Source organism: Myxocyprinus asiaticus, chromosome 20 (assembly GCF_019703515.2).
Source record: "Myxocyprinus asiaticus isolate MX2 ecotype Aquarium Trade chromosome 20, UBuf_Myxa_2, whole genome shotgun sequence".
NCBI lineage: Eukaryota > Metazoa > Chordata > Actinopteri > Cypriniformes > Catostomidae > Myxocyprinus > Myxocyprinus asiaticus.
Window position 1 is genome coordinate 3,297,127 of NC_059363.1, and position 26,035 is coordinate 3,323,161.

Here is a 26,035-nt window from a genome sequence, read left to right on the forward strand (position 1 = left end):
TTTGGGTTGGGGTTACAGTTTATGAAACATACATTCCTCCTTACTGTACAGCTGAAAACAACTCGCTTTTGGCGCCCCTCTGTGGACATTACACCCTGCAAATGGAGCTCACACATGCCCATACGCCCAACAACACTTACCGCTTTGGCCACTGGGGGCAGTGTTTCGAATTTCAGTAAGCACAGACGGATTTTAAAGACTTTTGACTATCTGCATGAACAAAGTATGACCAATTTTGCAGCTTTTTCTGGCCATGAACTGCCCAATCACAGTTTATTTTGTTTTTGCGTTCCATTTAGGGGCTGGTAAATATTATAATACTAAAAATAATATTTTTTATAATACTATTATAATAGTATCATACTGTATATTATAATACTAACTTTTGTAATAATATTACAATAACAGTGTGGGAAAAACTCAAAATAAATATAAAACGATAAAATACATTTTAAATACACATAATTGCAAATGAGTGCTTGTCTGAAACTGGCAACACAGAATACAAAGACAAAAAACGTGGAAATGTGTGTAGCCTTTGGCCCCATACACACTAATCCATTTTCGTTTGAAAACGAAATCGCTTTCCAATGTTTGCAGAAATGGAGAGCGTTTTCAGTTCTGTTCTGCTCTAGTGTGGATGAGAGGTGTAAAGTACTCTGAGTACTCTAACACATAAAAAAACAAGTAATCGATTACTTAAAATTTGGAATTTAAGTTCAACCTTCAACCTTTGAACCTGTTTTCCTCATGAAAACAATAGCACTATGCATAAACAACAACATCTAGATTCAAAAATGACAAAAAACATTCCACACATTCCACTTCTTCTGAAGAGATACAATCACTTAATACTACATAATACTAAACAAAATAAATAATGACAAAATTTTCTTTTTGGTGAACTATTCCTTTAATAACGTCATGCATCCACCGCACCAAACAATGCATTGAGATGTAACGCCAAGATTTAGAAGCAAGGCACAAAGGAAAATCAAGTGCAATATACAAGTAGTGTTTTTACTAGGAATATATAAATCTGAACGAGTACTCGATTAATCGATTACTTGTGCACATCCCTAGTGTAAACATACTGAAATGAATGTTTACAAAAAGAAAACGAATTAGTGTGGACGTGGCCTTTTCAAACTCAATTTCTGCTTGTTCATTAAGTACAGATACAGTAAGTACAGATTATTTCATAGACGTAACTTAAAAACAAAGTGGAATGTAGGCCTACAATTCAGGTTGTGTACATTACTTGCTATAAAGCGCTTCAAACGAACTCAACTCAACAATTACAGTATATATTTCAAAGATTAAATACCACTAACATGGCAAACTTTAGCCGTGAATGACTATACTCGAAATGTACTGTAGTATGGGCTATTTTACCCAACTGCTTAATTAAATCAACGATCTACAAAAGCAGAAACTCTTTGGGCAGTTCATTCTAATTATTATATCCTCATAATGGACCAACTTGAGGCTTGAAATCATCATAAAATCAAACAAATTGAGACAGCAAGACCTCTAGCTAGAGAGACTGCAGAGGAGAGAATACAGATGTGCCTTCCTCATGTAACCTTCAACAATATCGATTTACAATCTCTCTTTCTCGTGGGCTCAATAACATGGGCAAACAAAAAAGATACAGACAAATGGAATTAGAGTGATTTGTTCTCTCTAGAAACCACTGAAAGCATCTCTCTCCACTTTTACTTGGATAAAAGACACACACTTTGGTGAAATCCTCTGAGGAGCTCTGAAGCGTTCCCTCTAAATCCTTCCTGAGGAATACTATTGATAAAAGCGCTTCCTTACTTTCATTTAACTGAGCAAACATACGGAGAGAAACAACTGGCGGGCTGGGAAAACGATCTGAAACATTGTGCGTGTCTGAGATATGCCGAAGCATTTGATAAAACTAAAAAAGGAGAATTTTTTTTTTTCCATTTTGTCTCAGTTTGCAGCAGTCCCAGAGCACACAAGTTAATTTAAAAATATAAAAAAGTGTTAAAGCAAAATCTCTGCCAGTTGACACATTTTTAACATTGCGTTTACCGCATAGTGCAAAATAAATGGTCAAATTAATAGAGCAACCAGTAATAGAGAGACACAATACTTGAGAGTAAAATATGTTTCACTGGCGTCAATCTGACAATACAAAAAGGACAAATGGAAAGGCAAACTTACAATCGTCCTGGCCTGTGTTCCAGAAGTCTCTTTCTCATTTGCCCTCAGCTCTGTGAGCCAGTTAACCTCCCTGTCCCAAATCAAACTGCTTGTGTCTAGATCATCAGTCCATCAGGGCAACTAAAGCAAAACAAACAGAAAATTATGGAGTCATGAAATGAGAATGGGGTGAGCGAAAAACAGACAACAACCAAACTGTAACCAAATTATGAGAAGACATCAAAATGAAAATGGGTAAAATGACTGCAAAAGGGCATAAATCTGGTTTCGAAAGCTGTATAGCTGGAGGCGACTGAAGTGTTTTGGGTTCAAAACAAGTTAACTCGTTAATTTTTGCGGATGGGTTTTTCTCTTTGTTACAGGGACTAAAAACTAAATTATTTTCATTTCAGTTCATGCTGAGAAGATACTGTATTTTTTCATTGGGCGGAGCTGGGTCTTCTCATGTTAGATATGATAAATTATTCAATTGATCAAGGCTTGTTTAGGCAAGATATCAATACAGCTGTGTGGAGCCGGGGGCATGGCCAAGCGCCGTACTGTGGAGAGTGAAGCGGGGGAGATGAGTGGAAAATTATTGCCACCTGTGCTTAACACCTGCCTTGTGTTTCAGTGAGGAGTGATTGGGGGGGAAATGTTATTCCAGACGGCTCATTATAATCCGATGACGGGTCACTTAGGGCAGGAAAAGACACTGAACCGTCTAATGGCCCGTTTCTATTATCCGGGCATTCACGGGGATGTTCACAGATGGTGTGTGGCATGCTGTGAATGTCAGCTCATGAATCCGCCGGCCACACCAAGAGCGCCTTTGCGCCCACTTCCTTTGATCGAGGTCCCCTTTGAAAGAATTGGTATGGACCTTGTCGGGCCATTAGAGCAGACAGCATATGGCCATCACTTTGTGTTGGTTCTGGTGGGCTACACAACGCGATATCCAGAAGCTGTGCCTCTACGCCACATTTCAGCACATAGTGTTGCGGAGGCACTCTTCAGAATAATCTCCCGAGTGGGGATTCCGAAATAAATCCTTACTGATCAAGGCACTACTTTTATGTCACGTACACTACGCAAACTGTACGAATTATTAGGTATTAAATCGATTTGGACAAGCGTGTACCACACGCAAACGGACAGCTTGGTCAAACGGTTTAATCAAACCTTGAAGAATATGATTCATAAGTTTGTGCACGAAGATGCTTGGAACTGGCATAAGTGGCATGAACCCCTGTTATTCACAGTTCAAGAGGTCCCGCAAGCCTCCACGGGGTTCTCCCCGTTTGAATTATTGTATGGGTGTAAGCCTCGCGGTGTCTTCAACGTCATTAGGGAAAATTGGGAGGAGGGACCTTCAACCAGCAAAAATTAAATTCAATACGTTCTTGACCTGAGAGCAAAACTCCACACATTGGGGCAGCCATCACAGGAAAATTTGCTACAGGCACAAGAACATCAATCCCAGCTGTATAACTGGGGGCTCAGCTACAAAATTTACACAGGGAGATAAAGTCCCTGTATTACTACCCACATCAAGCTTTAAATTACTCGCAAAGTGGTAAGGTCCCTTTGAGGTCACACAGCGAGTCGTGGAAGTCGATTATCGGGGAAGTCGAGGTGATGCGTACGGATAAAGGCAGAGCCCATCAGATTTACCACCTTAGACTCCTAAAACTATGGAGAGAGGCAGTCCCCGTGACTTTGGCGATGGTGGTCCCAGAGAGGAGGAGCTCGGTCCGGAGGGGAGTTTAAAAAAAAAAAAAAAAAAAAAAAAAAAATCACCAATCGAGTCACCCCGGTTCCCTGTGGAGACCAACTCTCACCGTCCCAAATCACGGAGGTTGCCAAGTTGCAAGGAGAACTCTTCGATGTGTTCTCGCCTCTTCCCGCGCATACGAATCTCATACAGCACCATATCGAAATGTCCCCAGGGGTAGTGGTATGCAGTCGTCCTTACCGTTAACCCGAACACAAAAAAAGGTAGTGCGGGAGGAATTGAGGGCTATACTTGTCATGGGGGTAACAGAAGAATCCCACAGTGATTGGGCCAGTCCGGTAGTCTTAGTTCCTAAGAGTGACGGGTCGGTCCGGTTTTATGTGGATTATAAAAAAGTGAACGCGGTGTCAAAATTTGGTGTGTACCCAATGCCTCCCATTGACGAACTGCTCGATCGGTTGGGTGTGGCTCATTTTTATTCAGCAATGGATTTAACAAAGGGATACTGACAGATTCCCTTGACTCCAATGTTCCAATGTCGCGAGAAAAAAAATTTCCTTTTCCACTCCGTTCGGCTTACACCAATTCATTACTCTTCAGTTCGGTTTGTTTGGGGCCCCCGCAACATTTCAGCGTCAGATGGTGGGGGTATGTGGAGTCGGGGGCGTGGCCGAGCGCCGTGCTGTGGAGAGTGAAGCAGGGGAGATGAGTGGAAAATGACTGCCACCTGTGCTTAACACCTGTCTTGTGTTTCAGTGAGGAGTGATTGGGGCTTTTAAGGGAGGAGACAGCGGCAGTCAAGAGAGAGTGCCCAGCTGAGAAGCTGTTCATATGTGTTGGCCAATGCCGTGTTGCTACTTTGAATTACTGACCTGAAGCTGCACCGTTCCGCTCTTAAGCGAACGTGTTTTTTTTTTGTTAAATAAAAGTGAAATTCCCGAGTGGAATCGCTGTCTCCCACTTCCTCATTCCTTGAACCTCAGTACAAGCTGTTATATCTCCTCTTTTAAAAAAACTAAGGACCCAACATCTTATTCCAGTTACCGCCCACTGTCCTTGATTGGAACCAATTAGAGGTTGACTGATATTTCAGTTTTACTGATTAATCTGTGTCAATAGATAGTCACAAAATCTATGTTGATAGTCACAGATAGTGTGGGTTTTTTCCCCCCCTTTTCTCCCCAATTTGGAATGCCCAATTCCCAATGCGCTCTAAGTCCTTGTGGTGGTGTAGTGACTCACCTCAATCCGGGTGGCGGACGAATCTCAGTTGCCTCCACGTCTGAGACCGTCAATCTGCGCAATTCTCCACGGCATCCACGCACAACTCACCACACGCCCCACCGAGAGCGAGAACCACATTATAGCGACCACAAGGAGGTTACCCCATGTGACTCTACCCTCCCTAGCAACCGGACCAATTTCGTTGCTTAGGAGACCTGGCTGGAGTCACTAAGCATGCCCTGGATTCGAACTCGCGACTCCAGGGGTGGTAGTCTCCATCCTTACTCGCTGAGCTACCCAGGACCCCGATAGTTTTTTTTAATTATTCCTGTTTTTTTCCCCCTCATCAATAAACCTCATCTGGTGAAATACAGTATATAAAGAACTCTTCATCTGGTGAATTTATAGGCAATAAAAAGCTTAATTTGTTAAATACTTACATTTAAAAGCATTGAAATGGAGCTCTGTCATTTCAAAATAAAAGTTCCAATGGTATTTTGGGCTTGTTTATAATTAAAAGTACCATGTCATGCACGAAATCTTCATTTTTTGGGGTATTATTAGTATTTGGTCGCACAATAAACTGCTTTTAGGATTTTATTCACTTAAGACTCTTGCAGCCTCAATGTCTGGGCTGTCATGTTAAGGAAAGACTAAGATTTTTTTTATCTTCTATAAATCTATATTAAAAACTATCGGTCGATTATTCGGTTATCAGCCTTTTCCACTGCCTCAGTTATAGTTTTAGACAAAATCTACTATCGGTAGTCCTCTAGAACAGATGTTAAGCTTAATGAAAAAAAATTGGCTCTGCGTTTGGAGGGACATACTGTATGACTAAACTGGTCCAAAATGACCAAATGGTATTTATTAAATCACGCTCCGCCTCTGACAATTTTCGTAGACTGGGTCATATCATTTGTTCGGCAGATCAGTTAAACTCCCCATGTGCAATGTTCTCTTTATTATGCAATAAAAGCTTTTGACCAATTGGAGTGGAACTACATATGGGGGGTGTTAGATCACTTAGGTCTTGGTCCAGGTTTTATAGAAAAGATTAAAGTATTAAATGCCAATCCAACTGCAGCCATTCTTACAGGTCAGATATGCTCATTTCCTTTGTCCATAGGAAGAGGCACTCATCAGGTTTGCCCTCTTTCCCCTTTATTATTCGCAATGTCTTTAGAACCACTAGTTCATGGTGTACATCCATCAAAACTACTCTCCCCTATATCTGTTAGAAACATCCATCATCATATCTCTTTATTTGCAGACAACATATTTCTGTTTTTAGACCAGGGCCGTAACCACAATATACACTGAGTGTGACAAGTCCCCCCTAATAATCAGATCTGGCCAGATTGTCCACCCAATAATTGATATCCTTGTTGCTGATCTGGTGCAGTTCATTATGTACCGTTGTTTAATTGTCATTAAGTTGTTGCAGGAAAAACATAATGGTTTAAAAAGGGAAACCATTTTTAGCATGCACACTCAGTAGTCTAACGGCACTCGTCAATGTAAGTTGAGATAGCAAATCAAATCAATGAAGGCAGGACTCAAATTTAAGAAGCTGAGCGGGAACCTCTTGGATTATTCCAGCACCATGCAGCATGCACGCATCAGTGTCAGCAGTTCAGGTTAAGAGTGTGATGTAAGATTTCAGTATATAACTAACCGTGCAATATTTGCCCACTATTTTATGATTGAAATGTTGAACAGACCGACAGTAATTTCCAATGGTGCAAACTATTCACCAGTCAGGAAAAATGCATGTGTTAGTCTTGAATGGCCCAGTCGGCATCTGGTAAACACTATTTGGTCATGCCTAGATTTAAATTATTGAGAGTAATTTCTTTGGATCCTGGGGTTTATTTCGTATAATTTATTGCTGTTGCACTCATTCCATTCTGATTGCCACTTATTGGTGATATATGAGTTTATTAATGGCCTGAGGTCAGAGGGTGGTATCAGATGTTCCGAGATCTCCAAGTTTAATGCCTCTTTTGCAGCCATATCTGCTTTTTCATTTCCTGCCAGACCAATATGTCCCGGCACCCAACAGAGGATAATGTTGAAATCCTTCTTCTGTAATCAATGTATTTTAGTCTAAATGTTTATGATTATGGGATGATCGGTCTCCATGGATTCAAGTGCTTGAAGGCAAGACTTTGAGTCTGAAGCGATTAAAAAGTTTCGTCCACGACCCTGCTTAATGTTTTTCAGTGCCAGTAGCAGTGCTCGGGCCTCAGCTGTGAAGATAGAGCTCTGTTCTGGAATACGTATGCCATATTGTTGATCTCCAATCACTACTGCTGCTGATACACTGTTATCCATTTTGGATCCATCTGTGAATACTGTACTATGGAGTGGGAAACTTCATTTCAGTTCCAAGAATTCCTGTTGATACAAGTTGGGAAGTGTTTATGCCTTTTTTTAGTTGTGCCAATGCCATAATAATATATATATATATATATATATATATATATATATATATATATATATATATATATATTTCAAGGTCCAGGGGGCAACAGGCTAAAAATGATACTGTCTTATGTTGTCCAGTTTGATGTTCAAATTCTCCAAGTATGGTTTAATCCATATTCTAAAAGGTTTGATCGCTTTAGGTCTAGCTTCATACAGATAAGAACATTTTGGTTGGAATACTGGTGTATAGGCCGGATTACTTAGATTTGCTTTGAGTTTGACTGCATATTGTAAGGCCAGTTTCAGATGCCTATTCTGGAGGGAAGGTTCACCGGCTTCTGTATGAAGGCTTTGAATGGGACTTGTTCTGAAGGCTCCAAGAGCTAGATGTATTCCCTTATGGTGTATTGTGTCAAGTGTTCAAATGTATGACTTCCTTGCCTGACCATACACAATACTCCCGTAATCCAGTCGGGATCTAATTAATGTTCTGTAGAGACGTAAAAGAACGGTAGTGTCCGCACCCCATTTTGTATCGGCCAGCACTTTTAAAAAATTAATTTTTTCAAACATTTTTTCCTCAACATCTTCATATGTGGGATAAAGGTGAATTTATTATCACAGACAAGGCCAAAGAATTTGAAATCGTTCACTACTTTAATGGGTTCTCCCTCCATACTCAACTCTGGGTTGGGGTGTAAGGATCGGAGAAGGCAAAAATGCATGCTTACTGACTTTGTTTTGGAAAATCTGAATCCATTCTTTATTGACCAGTTGTTTATTTTATTTATGCATAGTTGTAGCTGTCGTTCAATTATATTCATGTTTTTCCCTCTATAGCATATGCATAGGTCGTCAACATATAAACGTATAAACATATAAACCAAAATGTGGGGGTCAATAACTTTGATTTTACTATTGATTTTTATGCTGAATAAAGTCACTGAAAGGATGCTCCCTTGCGGAACTCCTAGCTCTTGTACATGTGGGTTTGATAGTGTAGTTCCTACTTGAACAAAAATGTCTGTTTGTCGAGAAGTTGGAGATAAACATGGGTAGGTTGCCTCTAAGCCAAGTTCGTACAGGTCTTTGAGTATTCCATATCTCCAGGTGGTATCATAGGCCTTATCAAGGTCAAAGAAGACAGCTACAGCATGTTCTTTTTTAATGAAGCTGTCCCGGACAAACGATTCAAGTCTGATAAGGTGTTCCAAGGTGCTTTTGTCTCTTCTAAACCCACACTGGTAATCATTAATCTTATGCTCTGATTCCAGAATCCATACCAGATGGTCATTGATCATTCTCTCAATGGATTTGCAGAGACAGCTAGTCAGAGCTATTGGACGGTAGTTGTTTACGTCAGAATGATCCTTACCTGGTTTGGGGATGGGAATAATTATTGCTTCTTGCCACAAAGGTAGTATTTTCCCTGTTTTCCAAACATTATTAAAAATCTCCAGGAGCAGTAGTAGTGTCGTATGTGGTAAGTGCTTTAGAAATTTGTAATGGATTCTGTCTGGTCCAACTGCAGTATTATGGGAACGTTTGTACGTCATTCATAATTTTCAATGTGAAAACATTAACGGAGCAATTTTCAGCATATTAGGCTTAAGACAAAGAGTGAATGTGTGTATACTGTAAAGGAATTGAATGAATGTGGTTATCTGCTAAGTTTCTGAAGTACCTTTTTTAGAAAATTCACTTGATATTGTCTTAGAAAATGATCTATAGCACAAAGTATTCACCCTCAGATTCAAACTAGAACATGGTAAAACCTGTGACTTGTGGCTTCAATTGAGGTTTTAGGATTTGGCAGGACAGTGTCAAATATTTTTAGGTAAAATTTAAAATCAATTTAAGATATTCTAAATCATTTTTGTCTTTAATTCTGAATTTTGTACAGCATCTCCTAAGAGTCTTCTTTTTGAAGAGAGGATGAGCCACCAGTTACCAGTAGAATCGTAACACAATCTTCTAGAAACCGAACTGGCCCTTATAATGTTCAAAAACTACATGCTATTACTTAACTATGGACCATAAAAGTAGATCCATACTAACACAAAGCTGTTGTGTGGCCCCAGAATAGCAGTTGGAATAGTAATGCACGAGTCATATAGACGACTGTCATGATGTCTTTATACTATGAAGCACTATTAATAGTGCTTTAGTAGTATTTGTCCTTTTTGACAGTCGTCGACATGACTCCTGCTCACTATAAACTGTTATTCTATGGCCACATAGCAGCTTTGCGTTATAAATATCTATTTTTATGTTCCAAGGAAAAGTAACAGCATGTGGGTTTTGAACAACATAAGGGTGAGTACATTTTCCATTTTTAGGTGAACTAGTCCTTGGGGAAAAAAACGCAATGAGGCACAACTTGATGGCTTTGTGTATTTTCTTTTTGCTAGCCAGCTGACACAGTCATATCATTTTACAGATACATCAGTGATGAAAAGAAATTCAAACTATATTCATCTTTTCATTGAGACAGCACAAAAATAAAAGAAAGATAAGATGACTGAAACAGGCAAATTGCTAGCAGTGTAGACACAGTGGAAGTCTTGTAACTTCCATGTGAAAAACAAAATCTTTTAAAACCAAAAATTATACAATTTTGGGCCTTTATCGCATTCATTATTCAGAAAATGATTGCATTCAGAGCCTTTACTATTTTAAAGGACCAAAGAGGACAATTATATTTGTGACCTCAACACCCGTGACACCCCCCAACCCCAAAATGGTTTGGTCCCCCCCAATGTTCAAGACATGGTTACGTCCTTGTTTTAGACAATCTGGCTCATTCAATACCCCATGTTTTGAATTTATTTGATCACTTTAGTAGGGATGCACACTATATCGGCAGTCATATGACATATCGGCCGATAAATATGAATTTCAAAGTTATCGGTTATCGGACCGATAGCTAAAATACATTATATCAAATATATTAAATCTGATAAATTATGCCTTTTTCAGGCACATGTTACTCGCCATGTGGGTTTTGATTGGTGCCTTCTGGCTTTGCTTTAGAGGATCATCCTGGATCTGAGTAAACACTCCATTATACAATATTTATTTATGTCACATGCATTTTGTTTCTTTTTTCTTTTTGTATGTTTAAGCATACTGTTGTGATTACAGTGAGTTTCAGACTTGTTTGCATTCCTTAGTTTTGTCTTTTCACAGGTTTGAATCAAGTGCAATGCACTGTATTTATAAAAGTAGCTGACACATCAAATTCATTTTAAATTGCAGAGACATTATGCTTTTTTTTTTTTTTAAATACAAGGAAGTTGGCCATAGGAATGTAAAAGTTCTTTATTTAACTGGTTCAAAGTAGGCTACATTTGGTAAATTATTTAAAAGTTTTTTGCAGGCTTCCTGTTTTCTGCAATTTAAGTTGTTTTAAAATAAACACAATAATCCACTTTACATGAGTGATTTCATTAGAAGTGCTCCGGATGTGGCTTTATAAGGTGAGCCTTTTGTTTTTGTATTCAGACACATAAAATATAGATTTATTGGCAAATATATCGGTTATCGGCCTCCAAATACACTGTATTATCAGTATTGCCCAAAATGTTTATACTGGTGCATCCCTACACTTTAGCCATCTTTCTGGTTACAAAATTAACTGGAAGTCATGTCTGCTTCCTCTCAATTTTGAGTTTGGTTCTATATCCTTCTCTGGTTTTATTCCTGTGGTGCACATCTTTAAATATTTAGGGATAGTTATTTTTCCATCTTTGCAGAACATTGCCATGAAAAATCTAAACAGCATTTTATCAAGAGTCACCTCTGATCTTGCAAGTTGGACACATCTTCCTACTTCCTTCCATGCACGAATATCTGTCCTCGCATTCATTTCTATTCCTTTATGATCCCATTACTCCACCTATTGGCTATATAGGAATAAACTTTCCAATTTGGCATGGGAAACGTCCTAAAATGACAGTAAGTTGACTACTATACATCATTGCAAAATACAGTAGATGGGGGTTTGTCTTTCCCTAATTTCAAGGTAAATGCTCAGTCTTTCGTCCTTCGTCCATCCATTGTCTGTCTGGTTTAACTCTGATATTCTGGTTTTATGGCAGGCAGTTGAAGAATCCTTTGTTTCTACTTATGAGTTAAAGCATATTGTTTTCTCTGGGTGTTTTCACTTAGACAATGTAAATGACATTTCGGCCCCATCTTATCTCCACTGGAGAGCAGTCGAGAGACAGGCTTAGTCTACTATCATTGTCATTCATCTCCTTCCACAATCAAAATTTCTTATCTGGAAATGCTCCATTTTGCTGTCCGCAATCAACATATAAAGTAAATCATTTGGCTGACATTTATGATGACAAAGGTTTACATTGACATTAAGACCCAATAAACTTTACCAAGTACCTCTTTTTTCATGTTTCTACATATAAGGTTTGATCTCCGTGCATACAGTGTTTCTTGGGACACACAATTACCTGTTCACCCTCTGTGAAATGTAATCCTCCCATCTGAGAAATCTCCCAGCTCTGCCTCACTCATTTATTCTTTCCTTCTTAAACACTCAAATAAACCACTCTCCATAGTAACTGTGTTGACTAAGGACATTAATTGTGATATTCAGATTTTTTTATTTGATCATACATGGGAGATGCTTGCTTTGTCCTCGAGAAATCCAAACCACCAGATGATTCACAGGATTTATTTGACCGCTTTGAAATTATTTTATATGCATTTGACTCCTTCCCCAAATATTGTAATTTATTGTAATTTTTTAACCAAATAAAAGTCATTTATGTTCTCAGTAATCTTGTGGCATGTTTTTGCCCTTCTTTTGGGAATGCCCTGCACTCTCCTCATTCTGGACCCAGCTTGCTCAGGACATTTGACATTTGTTGGACAAGGATATAGTGTTAACACCAGAACTATTCTTTCTAAATAATTACTCTGAACTCACATCTGTCTTCACGACAGAGAAATGTACTCTTATCCTCCTTCACAGCTGCAAAACAATTGCTAGCTAATCGTTGGAATCCTTTGCACGTAATGTGCAGATGTGTCTGGGCCCTATGTCTTCTGGGTATTATTTCACTGGAGCTATCAATTGCTTGTATACATGGGGTGAGAACCAAGACGTTAGCAGCATGGAGTACTGCTTTTGATGCTGTAAAATCATTTATTTCTTCCTTTTGATTTCCCTATTTGTTGATTTTATATATACAGTGGCATGCAAAAGTTTGGGCGCCCCTGGTCAAAATTTCTGTTGCTGTGAATAGTTAAGTGAGTAGAAGATGAACTGATCTCCAAAAGGCCTAAAGTTAAAGATGAAACATTCTTTTCAACATTTTAAGCAATATCAGTGTATTATTTTTTTATTTTGTACAATTTTAGATTAAAAAAAGGGAAAGGAGCACCATGCACCCCAAGAGATTTGCACTTTCATATAACTTTTACCAAGGTCTCAGACCTTAATTAGCTTGTTAGGGCTATGGCTTGTTCACAATCGTCATTTGGAAAGGCCAGGTGATGCAAATTTCAAAGCTTTATACATACTCTGACTCCTCAAATCTTGTCCCAACAACCAGCAGCCATGGGCTCCTCTAAGCAGCTGCCTAGCACTCTGAAAATTAAAATAATTGATGCCCACAAAGAAGGAGAAGGCTATAAGAAGATTGCAAAGCATTTTCAGGTAGCCGTTTCCTCAGTCCATAATGTAATTAAGAAATGGTAGTTAACAGGAACGGTGGAGTTCAAGTTGAGGTCTGGAAGACCAAGAAAACTTTCACTGAGAACTCCTCGTAGGATTGCTAGAAAGGCAAATCAAAAACCCTGTTTGACTGCAAAAGACCTTAAGGAAGATTTAGCAGACTCTGGAGTAGTGGTGCGCTGTTCTACTGTGCAGTGACACCTGCACAAATATGACCTTCACAGAAGAGTCATGAGAAGAAAACCTTTCCTGCATCCTCACCACAAATTTCAGCATCAGAAGTTTGCAAATGAACATCTAAACAAGTCCTGCGGACTGATGAAGTTAAAATATAACTTTTTGGCCCCAATGAGCAAAGGTATGTTTGGAGAAAAAAGGGTGCAGAATTTCATGAAAAGAACACCTCTCCAACTGTTAAGCACAAGGGTGGATCGATCATGCTTTGGGCTTGTGTTGATGCCAGTGGCACAGGGGAACATTTCACTGGTAGAGGAAAGAATGGATTAAATTAAATACCAGCAAATTCTGGAAGCAAACATCACACCATCTGTGAAAAAGCTGAAGATGAAAAGAGGATTGCTTCTACAACAGGATAATGATCCTAAACACACTTCAAAATCCACAATGGACAACCTCAAGAGGTACAAGCTGAAGGTTTTGCCATGGCCTTCACAGTCCCCCGACCTAAACATCATCAAAAATCTGTGGACAGACCTCAAAAGAGCAGAGCATGCAAGATGGCCCAATAATCTCACAGAACTAGAAACCTTTTGCAAGGAAGAATGGGCGAAAATCCCCCAAACAAAAATTGAAAGACACGTAGCTGGCTACAAAAAGCTTTTACAAGCTGTGATACTTGCCAAAGGGGGTGTTCATAAATACTGACCATTTAGGGTGCCCAAACTTTTGCTTCGGGCCTTTTTCCTTTTTGTTAAATAAAATATTGAAAAATAAAATACATGAATAAAAAAATTAATAAAAATCCCTGGATAATTTTTCCTGCATTGTCTGTTTTCTCACTACTACCATTGTTTAGTCTACCTTGGAGGGGTTAGCACAAAACTGGGTTCCAGTGATGCACTTACAATGGAAGTGAATGGGGGCCAATTTCTGCTCACTTTACAAACATTATAACCCAAAGACATGAACAATATGCATGTAAATATGATTTTAGTGTGATAAAATCACTGACTAACCGTTTCTGTGTAAAGTTTTAGCCAATTTTACAACTTGGTTGCCTTGACGATGTCAACAAACCCTAAAATGACTGTAAAAAAATATGATTTAAACAACTTTACAGCTCAAATAATACATGAGTTTTAACAGAAGAATTAATGTAAGTGATTTTATCAAATTATAAGCTTCAGCACGCCTGCACGAGACACTGAAAAAAAAGTGACGTGGGGGCCTGGGTAGCTCAGCGAGTAAAGACTCTGACAACCACACCTGGAGTCACGAGTTTGAATCCAGGGCGTGCTGAATGACTCCAGCCAGGTCTCCTAAGCAACCATATTGGCCAGGTTCCTAGGGAGGGTAGAGTCACATGGGGTAACCTCCTCGTGGTCGCTATAATGTGGTTCTCGCTCTCGGTGGGGCGCGTGATGAGTTGTGCGTGGATGCCGCGGAGAATAGCATGAAGCCTCCACACACGCTACGTCTCCGCGGTAACGCGCTCAACAAGCCACTTGATAAGATGCACGGATTGACTGTCTCAGATGCGGAGGCAACTGAGATTCGTCCTTTGACACCCGGATTGAGGCGAGTCACTACACCACCATGAGGACTTAGAGCGCATTGGGAATTGGGCATTCCAAATTGGGGAGAAAAAGTGACGCAGCATTCTTGCCCTAAAAAAAAGTTAAACGCAGCACAATGAATACAACAGAACGTTGGTGTATTAGACATGTTTTGAAGAACGGTGAGACGTGGAAAAGAAAAACAGTGAGACCAGCACAGCCGTCAAAGACGTCATTCCAGCGCATGTTTACAAAGAAAAACTTTTTTGAGCAGCCCCTAAGACATTCATTTTTGGTTGAAAGCTGACTAATTGTGATTCATGCAAGACCATTTCAGTAACAGAAAGCAAGATTACTCCTCTATTTGTCCCCTAACAGAAGAGTATGGGGGCTACTTCTAGTAAGTGCATCATGACTCAGATAGAGAGAGAAGAACTCACTGAGACACGGTAAATTCACAACTGTCTTTTTGGAGAGCTGTTAATGAAACTCCCTCTGGGAGGATGATCTCAGTTCATGCTTTAGACTTTTACCCAACAAAATTCACAGATTGTGCCTGCAAACAATAACTGAACTCAACTGTAACACTAAACTCTGTGTGCATCTTATATTTTCACAGCAGATGTCAAATTTGAAAAGCTTCTATACCTGATCAGCAGTAGCAGTCCTCCTGTTTAACTGCAGAAAATGCAATCCTGAAACATGACAAAATCGGCAAAGAAGACTTATTGTCAGCTAGCAGGATATACATTTGAGAATTTATTAAAAAGGTCTAATCATGGAAAATGAAATTTTCTTTGAACAAAATGATTCAGTGTACTATGAAAACACAATAACTTTCAGAACTCAACAGTTCCTTTGCAGTCCTAAATGATGGCAACTAAGCTTTTAAAACGGCTTCTTCCAAACTTCCAATGCCTATTTTTCGTCATTGCATCCTTGGCCCTGCCCACTGCTGCTCAGTCACACACAGGTGAAGAGGAGAGAGATGGGCCTTCCATGGGAGATTCATCTACAGCAAAAGGCACTTACACAGGACATCTCCATGTGCCTGTCTGGATTTAAATGTTTTTCTACACAAGATGAACGGCTGTGACCATTGTTGTTCATCTCACACCGCATTTAAAAGACGCAATGTTAAGTTATAACTCTAAAAAGGAAACCTCCATTCTGTTTCATTCAGCTGCGCTGTTTCTTGCTATTTTGAAGGCATCCTGTACTGTTTTGTAAACATCTGTGCTATTTATAATTGTTATTCTTTTCTAAACATGCACTATATGGACATCTTTGACCATTTTGATGCATTTCTGGTGATGTGCGCTGCATTTTAAGAGCGGTACAAGCATAACTTTTAAAAACGCGTCTCATTCTGCTGCTACCACTGACTGGGAGAAACACATGCAGTTCTGTGTGTAAACAAACACAGAAGATGTGAGATGTTGAAGCACCCAGCATCACCATGGATTGTACTACATTTAGCATGGGTTGCTTGTGAAACAGTCAACACATGAATCAAGCTTTGCAAAGGAACGTTTTTTGAATGAGCATTATTAAAGATGGGGCAGTTAAAAACTCTATTGTATTCGACGCAAAACTGTAAGTAAGTTTCATTCATGAATATTTCAAAAGTCATGACTGTTTTATATTTAAGGTGCCACTAATGTATTCGGATGCAATGTACTGGGTGTACATTATGTGTAAACCATTAAATTGTATAATGTTGTGGAGCTTGTTTTTCATTTTCGTCCAATTGAGTTTCAAATATGGCTGTATTTGAGGGGCTACACAATGTTAGCCAATCATAACAGTGGGCGTTTACACTGAAGTCTTAAAGGGCCAGATAGCTTAAAAATTATTATATATTACTATATATATTATACATTATTATATACTTCTAATGCAACAAAACAAAACAAAAAAACTTTACTAACATTATAAGTGGACCTCAGGGAATATAATAAAATTGTAATGTCCCCTTTAAAGACACAGCAGCAAAAAACAGCCTGTTTAACTCTAAAGGTCAGAAAAAGAGTGGAAAATGGTTTTGGTGCAAAACAGAATGTTGACCTCAGGGGGAAAATATTACAGTATGATAAAACCCCTTCAAAAGAGCAAACAGAAAACAAGCCTCACTATGACAGTAGATTCTCAATGTTATTCTTTGATGTAAATGTATTCACAATCCACTAAATCCCAAGTATTTCAAGTTTATGCATATAGTATTTTAGTTGCAATAGAGCTGCAAACTGCATGCAGCAATCATAATCTTTAGGAGCACTGAAATCTGCATAGGATGAAACTATAGAGGCCGTTTTCGCTGTTCTCATTTTGGAAGTCTAATAAATCTATAAATCTATAATAAAAGGAAACGGTAATTAAGGCTCATTTTGTAATCCCAGTTATTTAAAATATTAAATGGCTCACAGAAGATTGTATGACTTCCGTAAATGCCACATCTACTCATCTAATGCCACATCTATTCAGAAGCTGAACGCAATATTACATACGAAATATGCACAGCAACTGTTTCAGATTCAATGTATTTGTGAATGCAGACTACTGTCGGGTGAATAAAAGTAATTATATGGTTGCTTTTTTCTCAACCCCAAAGGAAACCAAAAATCTCAGTTGTTTCTTGAAGACAGCAATAAGATTAAATGGAGGGCTAATGGAGGCTTCATACTCGATATGTCTCCACTTACGGTAAGTCTGTGTCTGCAATCCATCCCAAGTCAGAGATTTTAATATGAACTCAAACATTTCTCATCAAATTCTTACAAAACCAACTATGCTATCCACAGGGGGCCTGGGTAGCTCAGCGAGTATTGACGCTGACTACCACCCCTGGAGTTCGTGAGTTGGAATCCAGGGCGTGCTGAGTGACTCCAGCCAGGTCTACTAAGCAACCAAATTGGCCTGGTTGCTAGGGAGGGTAGAGTCACATGGGGTAACCTCCTCGAGGTCACTATAATGTGGTTCGCTCTCTCAATGGGGCATGTGGTAAGTTGTCCGTGGATTGCGGAGAGTAGCATGATCCTCCACATGCTACGAGTCTCCGCGGTGTCATGCGCAATGAGCCACATGATAAGATGCGCGGATTGATGTCTCAGAAGCGGAGGCAACTGAGGCTTGCCCTCTGCCACCCGGACTGAGGTGAGTAACCGCACCACCACCACAAGGACCTAGTAAGTAGTGGGAATTGGGCATGCCAAATTGGGGAGAAAAGGGGATAAAAAAATAAAAAATAAAAAATAAAAAAATAACAATATGCTACCCACATTAATTTTACAGCTCTGTACTCTTACTTAATGTCAAAAATTGTCTCAGTTATGTTGATGTTTTGTTTTTTACTCCGAAGGAGGTTTAAGAGATGAATACGAGGCAAAGTTGATACCTGAATGAAAAACTTCAGAGCAATAATATTTTTCTCTTGGACTTTCATCGGAGACCTCCTGTTGGCTTATGTTCTTGTATGTTTTTACAAAAAGTGTTCAGGTAAAAAGAATAAATCATGTGCAAACACTGAACATTAAACGATGCATGAGTGGGTAGATGCAGAAGTCTGCGAGTGTATTGCAATGAAACGTGTACGGTTGCAGCAGGGTCTGCCTCGTCCCCAGGGCTGCTCACTCTGCAGTTAAGTGAAAGCAGTAAAAGCCCTGTACTGCGGTAGTGAAAGTTGTGAGCTCTGGAGCCCGGGGTCAGTGAAAGTGCACTGAACAGATAGAGCAGAATTCAGGTCAGTGTGTCAACGCCAACATCTACAGCCACAACAATCTGATCTGTGGTCTGTGTAGATCATGCACACATAACAGGACAGCACAGACCCAGAGCTTTGTTTCTAAGGTGTGGATGGCTTAAAAAAAATAGTTCACCCAAAAATAACAATTATCTCATCATTTACTCACCCTCATGCCATCCCAGATGTGCATGACTTTCTTTCTTCTGCTGAACACAAATTAAGATTTTTAGAAAAATATTTCAGCTCTGTAGGTCCATACAATGCAAGTTAAAAGGGTCCAAAACTTTGAAGAATCCAGTGGTTTAATATGAAGTAATATGATAGGTTTGAGTGAGAAACAGATCAATATTTAAGTATTTATTTTTACTATAATTTCTCCTCCCTGCCCTGTAAGTGACACTACGCACAAAGAATGTGAATCACCAAAAATACTCCTCTTAGGATAGAAAAGTGCTTTGGAAAGAGAAAGTGAAGATTTACAATAAAAAATTAATTAAACATTGATCTGTTTCTCACCGACACCTATCATACCTCTTCTGAAGACATGGATTTAACCAATGGAGGATTACTTTTATACTGCTTTTATGTGCTTTTGGAGCTTTAAAGTTTTGGTCACCATTCACTTGCATTGTATGGGCCTACAGAGATGAGATCTTCTTCTAAAAATCTTCATTTGTGTTCTGCAGAAGAAAGAAAGTCATACACACCTGGAATGACATGAAGGTGAGTAAATGATGAGAGAATTTTCATTTTTGGGTGAACTATTCCTTTTACGGCAATAGTTCACCCAGAAATGTACATTTCTGTCATCATTTACTCATCCTTGTGTCATTCCAAACCCATGTGACTTTCTTTTCTTCTGCAGAAGACACAAAGAGTCATAGTACTTGTGTAATTTGTCAATGAGGGTATAAGCACAATTACCTGTAAATATTTTAGCGTATATTAACTGTATATGCAGTTAGCAAGGGAAAAAAATATAAATACACACAAAAATAGCATACATTTGATTTTGAGCTTTTTTTATTTATAACATTTTCTGCCTAAAATACAAGTAAACTTTGGTTGAAATAGTAGAACTACAATAAAGCTGTAAACTAAAAACACAGATATTTTAATAATTACACCTGTTGCGATTATTACACCGCCTGATAGGCTAGCGATCATTTGATCTAACCGTGATTATTCGAGATAACTGCAATTATTGAGCACTTTAAATTCTAAACACATTTTACAAATTTTAAGCAAATACATGAAATGAATGGCATGTTTTATGTCTCTAGTAAACTCAATAGGATCCTCCTCGAGCGTCTACGTTCAAGACACTAGGCATCCCGGATAGGACATCAAAATTTCAGCCAAAATATGGGAGGTCTTGCCTAAAACAGGACAGTTGGCAATCTTATGTGTAGATGATAGAATGGCGGCTGTGCAGTTGGAGATGTCTTTTTTTTTTTTCTCCCAATTTGGAATGCCCAATTCCCAATGTGCTTTTTAAGTCCTCGTGGTGGTGTAGTGATTCGCTTCAATCCGGGTGGTGGAAGACAAATCCCATTAGCCTCCGCGTCTGAGATTGTCAACCCACGCATCTTATCACGTGGCTTGTTGAGCGCGTTACCGCGGAGACGTAACGCGTGTGGAGGCTTCACGCCATCCACCGCGGCAACCACGCTCAACTCACCATGCGCCCCACCAAGAACAAACCACATTATAGCGACCACGAGGAGGTTACCCCCAAGTGACTCTACCCTCCCTAGCAACCGGGCCAATTTGGTTACTTAAGAGACCTGGCTGGAGTCACTCAGCACACCCTGGGATTCGAACTAGCGAACTCCAGGGGTGGTAGCCAGCGGCAGTTGGAGATGTCTTGACTGCATCAAGCTTTTCAATTATTTGTTTTGCCGCTGTCAAACACAGAAAAAAAGTGATCCGATTACCTCAGATACTCGGTTTATGCTAAAACAACTGCGGAAATTATAAAAATTGCAAGCTACCGCAAATAATGGTGAGAGTGGTTGAATTTGCATTCATTCTTGAGATCGTAAGATCGCAAATTCCTGAAGGGACTTATTTTGGTTTTGCCGATTAGCTTACGCCAAAAGCTGATTTAAGAACTAACGGTTATCGACAGAAATTAACGGCAATAGTTTGCCAGTAGTTTATTTTCCCACTGTGGCAGAAAATTAATATCTGGTGAATAATAATCAAAAAAGTCCTCTGGTGAATGTAAATTTATAAAAACCCTTAATCTAGTGAACAATATACAAGCTATAAATACAAAAACTTAATCTGGTGAATGGTTAGTGCATTACAACAGAGCTAAGTCACCGTCAATGTTTATGGACTAAAACTCTACATGAATAGTAATACGAGATGACGCTATCGAAAAGACACATGTATATTAAGGTATTATTCAAGTCATTAAACACCACTAATTAAATTCTCTATCAATCACTAGTAATTATTCTTAGGTCTAAGTCTCAAGTTTTAGGGTCTCATTATGATCTACACATCCCTTTAGCAGTAGAGAGTATAATTTTCCCGATTCTATGAGCCAAAATGACAGAATAACAAGTGGCCATTACAAATGCAAACTGAGTAAATGCAAGCTGAGTCAAGCTGGGGTCTTACACTCTTAATACCACAATCAGCCCTCATCAGTGTTAGATCGTTGCCAATGGAAGCATATGTGCAGTCAGAGAGTGTAAGCGGTGCCGACGGGGATCAAATTTTCTGCCTGTGCCTGCCAGCTTCTGGTCACCCATGTGCTTGACAGACTATCTTCACTGATGTGACAGTCAACTAATTGTTTTATTCAAGCCTGCAGATAATGCCAACATATCCTGTCACCATGCTAAAGGAGGAAAATACCATCAGCAACAAGGTATTTCTTATACAGCTCATCTTCACTTAGTACACAGGTTACATATCATTAAGAGGCATTAAGATAATGAACATAACAAAATGCAAAAACTGTGGTTTATGATTTGGAAATGCTGTAATAACGCCTAAGGTTGTCTGGAAAATCATGCAGCCTAGAACCTGTCTCTATTATCCTGCCTTTAAACTGAAAAAAGCATCCTAACATCCATGCAATTTTTGTTTACTGTTCCACTTTTCCACTATTTGAAAACTGGTTCAAATCAAATGCGGTTTCCATTCTGTACCATTCCACCAACAGACTACTATCTTACAAAAAACAGTCAAGAACTTGTCCAGGTCATATTTCACCTGCAAATTAAAAGTAAATTAACAAACAAACTAAAACAAACTTAAAGGAATATTCCAGGTTCAATACAAGTTAAGCTCAATTGACAGCATTTGTGGCATAATGTTGATAAACACAAAAATGTATTTCAACTCGTCCCTCCTTTTCTTTAAAAATAAGCAAAAAAACGTTACGGTGAGGCACTTACAATGGAGGCGAATGGGGCCAATTTTTGGAGAGTTTAAATCAGGGGTCCCCAAACTTTTTTCTGCGAGGGCCACATCATTTTTACTTTCTATAATGGGGGGCTAGGGATGCAGCGATTAACCGGTTTCGCGATTAACCGCGCTTTAAAACGTCACGGTTAATTAATCGTAAAGGTTACGCTAAACCGAGTGTTTCTGTTACACAGAACGGAACTGCTGCAGCTTGTGCAAAACGGAAACAAAGTTACACTAGCGGTGCACCATCTTAAAATAACGTGCTTATCAGAGGCACGGAGGCTGATTCAAAATCAAAACATTTACTTACTTATGCATATTAATTAGTGTGAACTGTGGGCTTGCTTCTGGCTGGTGAGAAGTCCAATGTCAGGTTGCATTCCTGTCACAGCCAGTCTCAAAGACTGATGCAAAAGTTCATCAGTGAGTCTTGATCTCATCAGAGTTTTCATCAGTTTCATGCATGAGAAGGTTTGCTCACAGATATACGTGCTGCCAAAAAGTGTGGACATCTTCATTGCATGCCTTTTGATGTTTGGGTATGTCTCGTTTGTGAGGGCAGCACAGAATTCAATGAGACCGTTGGGCTTAAATACGCAACACATCACAGTTCTGTAACTCAGCCAACTCAAACCGATAAGAAGGCAAGGCTTCGTCAATGTCGGAAGCGAAGGGGTTCTGGAAAAGGCGGATTTCTTTAGCGAGGACATGTAGCTCACGGAACCGCACGTCTTCTTTTTGATTGTATTCTTTGAACACAGACACTGTTTCTTGACAGATGAGACAAACAGCCACTTCTTTGCGCTGAACAAACAAATAATCACTTGTCCACTTTTGGTTAAATACCCTGCATTCTGAATCAACCTTTCTCTTTCCCAACCGTTTCGCCATTTTGTCGTCTCTTTGAATTTTCTCGCTGGCTCGCGCATCACCTGTTCAATCGCGATGGCACGTTATGTTGAACGTACCATTCTGTTGGTAGGTGAATTTTACAAATAATTAGGCTACGTTAATAACTATGGGAAATTTTAGTTTGAAAGCCAACCTTTATTATCAAATACAGACATGATATAAGTAAAACATCTATTTAAAATTGCATTTTAAAATTACAAAATATGTCTCTGGCATTGTTCAGAGGGCCGATCCAAATGTGGGGGCGGGCCGCATTCGGCCCGCAGGCCGTAGATTGGGGACCCCTGGTTTAAATGCAGAAATGTGAAGCATATCATTCTATAAAATCACTTGCATTAATTATTCTGTTAAAACTTGTGTATTATTTGAGCTGCAAATTCGTTGTTTAGGGTTACAGTGTTACATTGCAACGAAGTTGTAAAATTGGCTATAACTTTACACAGAAATGGGTAGTAAGCGAGTTCATCACACTAAAATCATGTTAACACACATATTGTTTACATCTTGTGGCTATACTTTTGAATCAATATTTTAACGTTACTGATTGGCTCCCATCCTCTTCCATTGTAAATGCAACACTGTAACCCTGATTTTTGCTTTTTTTAAAAGAAAAGGAGGAACAAATCGAAAATAAATTTTTCTGTTAATCAACATTATGCCACAAAATGCTGTCGATTGAACTTAACTTGTATTGAATCAAGAATGTATCTTTAATTATCATAAAAACAAGAATGTCACATTGCAAAATACTGCAATAGTCCTCCATGTCTTCAAATTAATATGTAAATTATGAATCAGGAATATACATTTAAGAAGCACAAAATATTCTTGCTTCCTGTCTGAAGTAGCATCTGCTAAATAAATATATTTGCAATGCAAATGTTGGCAATACCAACCCTTGTGCATGTCACAATGTTTCTATTCTATATAAGAGCAAAAAAACAAACAAACATGGATGAGACACATCAGTTCTTCACAATCAGCATAAAATTTAACCTTAAAAAAAAAGACTTCACGATTACTCCCAAACGGACTGAGGTTTGTTTTCCTCTTTTTTTTTCCTTAATTACAAGCTCTATCGATTTCACACACTCAAACCAGAAGCAAAGCCTGTCACTGCGCTGAAATGAACTGTTTAGCACCGTTACACAGAGACTGAACGAGTGATAAAACACGCGAGACCTAAAACAATCATACAATTAATTTTTTCATTCACTCTTACTGACCACACGATCACCACATGATACATAAAGATACAAATGCAAGGCACCATTCAATATTTTGCACCGAGAGCTCCATTTTGAATGCATTCTTGGACGCATTTCATGCACGCGCATTGATGTGATGTCACACGCCAGTATCCCAGACGCCAAGATTGAGATGCTGACCAGACGAAACAACCATAAACCATGCTCACATTTAAGATTTAATGTGCATTGTAGCCACAACACCAGTTTGACTGTAGATAACATAGAAAGCAAACTGTTGTGGTCTAAACAGATAAGTTGAGCGTGCACACAATTAGCTGTAGCTGTGCAATTATAACACAACCATAAACCACGTTCAAATTTAAAATCTTGTGCGTCTGACCAAAAAGCAGGTTGTTTTCGGTTTAGATTACCACAGAAAACAGATTGCACCAATCTTAACTGATAACCAGAGCATGTACAACATAAAGTAAGGTTGTGCAATACAAACCACCTTAATTCATGGTCATATTCAACATTCTGTGCATCTGACCAAAAAGCAGGTTATTTTCTTAAATCAGCACAGAAAACTTAAATTGCACTCTTCTAAAAAGATGACCAGAACATGCACACCATAAAGTAGCCTATAAAGCTATCCAATTCCTAAACCATCATAATTAAAACCATGTTAAAATTCAACAACTTGTGCATTTGACCAAAAAAAAAAAAAAAGCAGGTACTTTTTTAAATAGAAAACGAAACTGCACTGGTCTAAACAGATGATCAGAGGACGCACAACATAAACTAAAGCTGTGCAATTCCAAAACCACCATAAATCATGTTCAGTCCAAGTTCAACCTTTCTTGTACATTTGACAAAAAAGCTGATTATCTTCTGTATAGATCTGCACATAGAACAAATTGCACTGGTTTAAATGGAAGATCAGAGCATGCACACTACAAAGAAAGGCTGTGTGCAATTCTAAAACCACCATAAATAATGTTCAGATTAAAAGAGAAAACAATATGCACTGATCTAAACTGATAAATAAACCAAATAAAAAAGATGCATGCACAATGTAAACTAAAGTTGTGCAATTTCTAAAAGCATTGCAGTTGCATTACTGATGGTCAGTGCCTTGAATCATGCGTGTGTGTAATGTTTAAATGGCATCAGGGCTCACCTCCACACTTGCCCCATTTGAAGTACGTGCACAAACGCGTACCATATCCATATAGATATCATGCAGCACCTGTCCCTGCCGTCGATGCGCGAGCTTAAATCCGCCGTGGCTTTCCTGCCGAGCCCCTCCACTGCCGCCAGCCCACCGCCGGTGTAATCCTGAACGAACCACCTGAAGCTCAAAATCTGGACCAGAACCGATGGCACCAGCACGAAGAACAGGGTCAGTCCGAACCACAGATAGTCCCGTTTGGAATAGTAGTCCAAGGCCAACCACAAGTCCGTTCCGACGTCCCAGAAGAAGACCAGCAGCGCCAGGACGATCCAGAGGCAGTCCAGCCACAAGCGCTCCTCCGGCTGGTGCTGATGCGGCGGCCGCTTCCATCCTCCAGCAGCATCACCGTTGCCCAGCAGCGACTGCAGACACGCGCTCCGGCAGCCCCAGTAGCACGATGAAGTGTTGCAGCAGTGGCAGATGTGTATGGCCTCGCTGTCCAGGACGTCTTCGTCACCGGTCGCTTCGTCCAGGTTGCGCAGCTGGGCGAAACCGCTAACGACCCCCGCGCCATCGGATTTTGCTGCCAT

General features: G+C 39.4%; 1 protein-coding gene across 1 annotated transcript in view; it reads right to left on the reverse strand.

The window, feature by feature from the left end:
- The window catches only part of LOC127410703 (XK-related protein 6-like), a 37,523-nt gene extending 11,488 nt beyond the window's left edge, over positions 1-26,035 (reverse strand). Inside the window, exon 1 of the mRNA XM_051645892.1 lies at positions 25,452-26,035. Within this exon, the coding sequence (XP_051501852.1) occupies positions 25,452-26,035 (584 nt within the window). The remainder of the gene's footprint in view (positions 1-25,451) is intronic.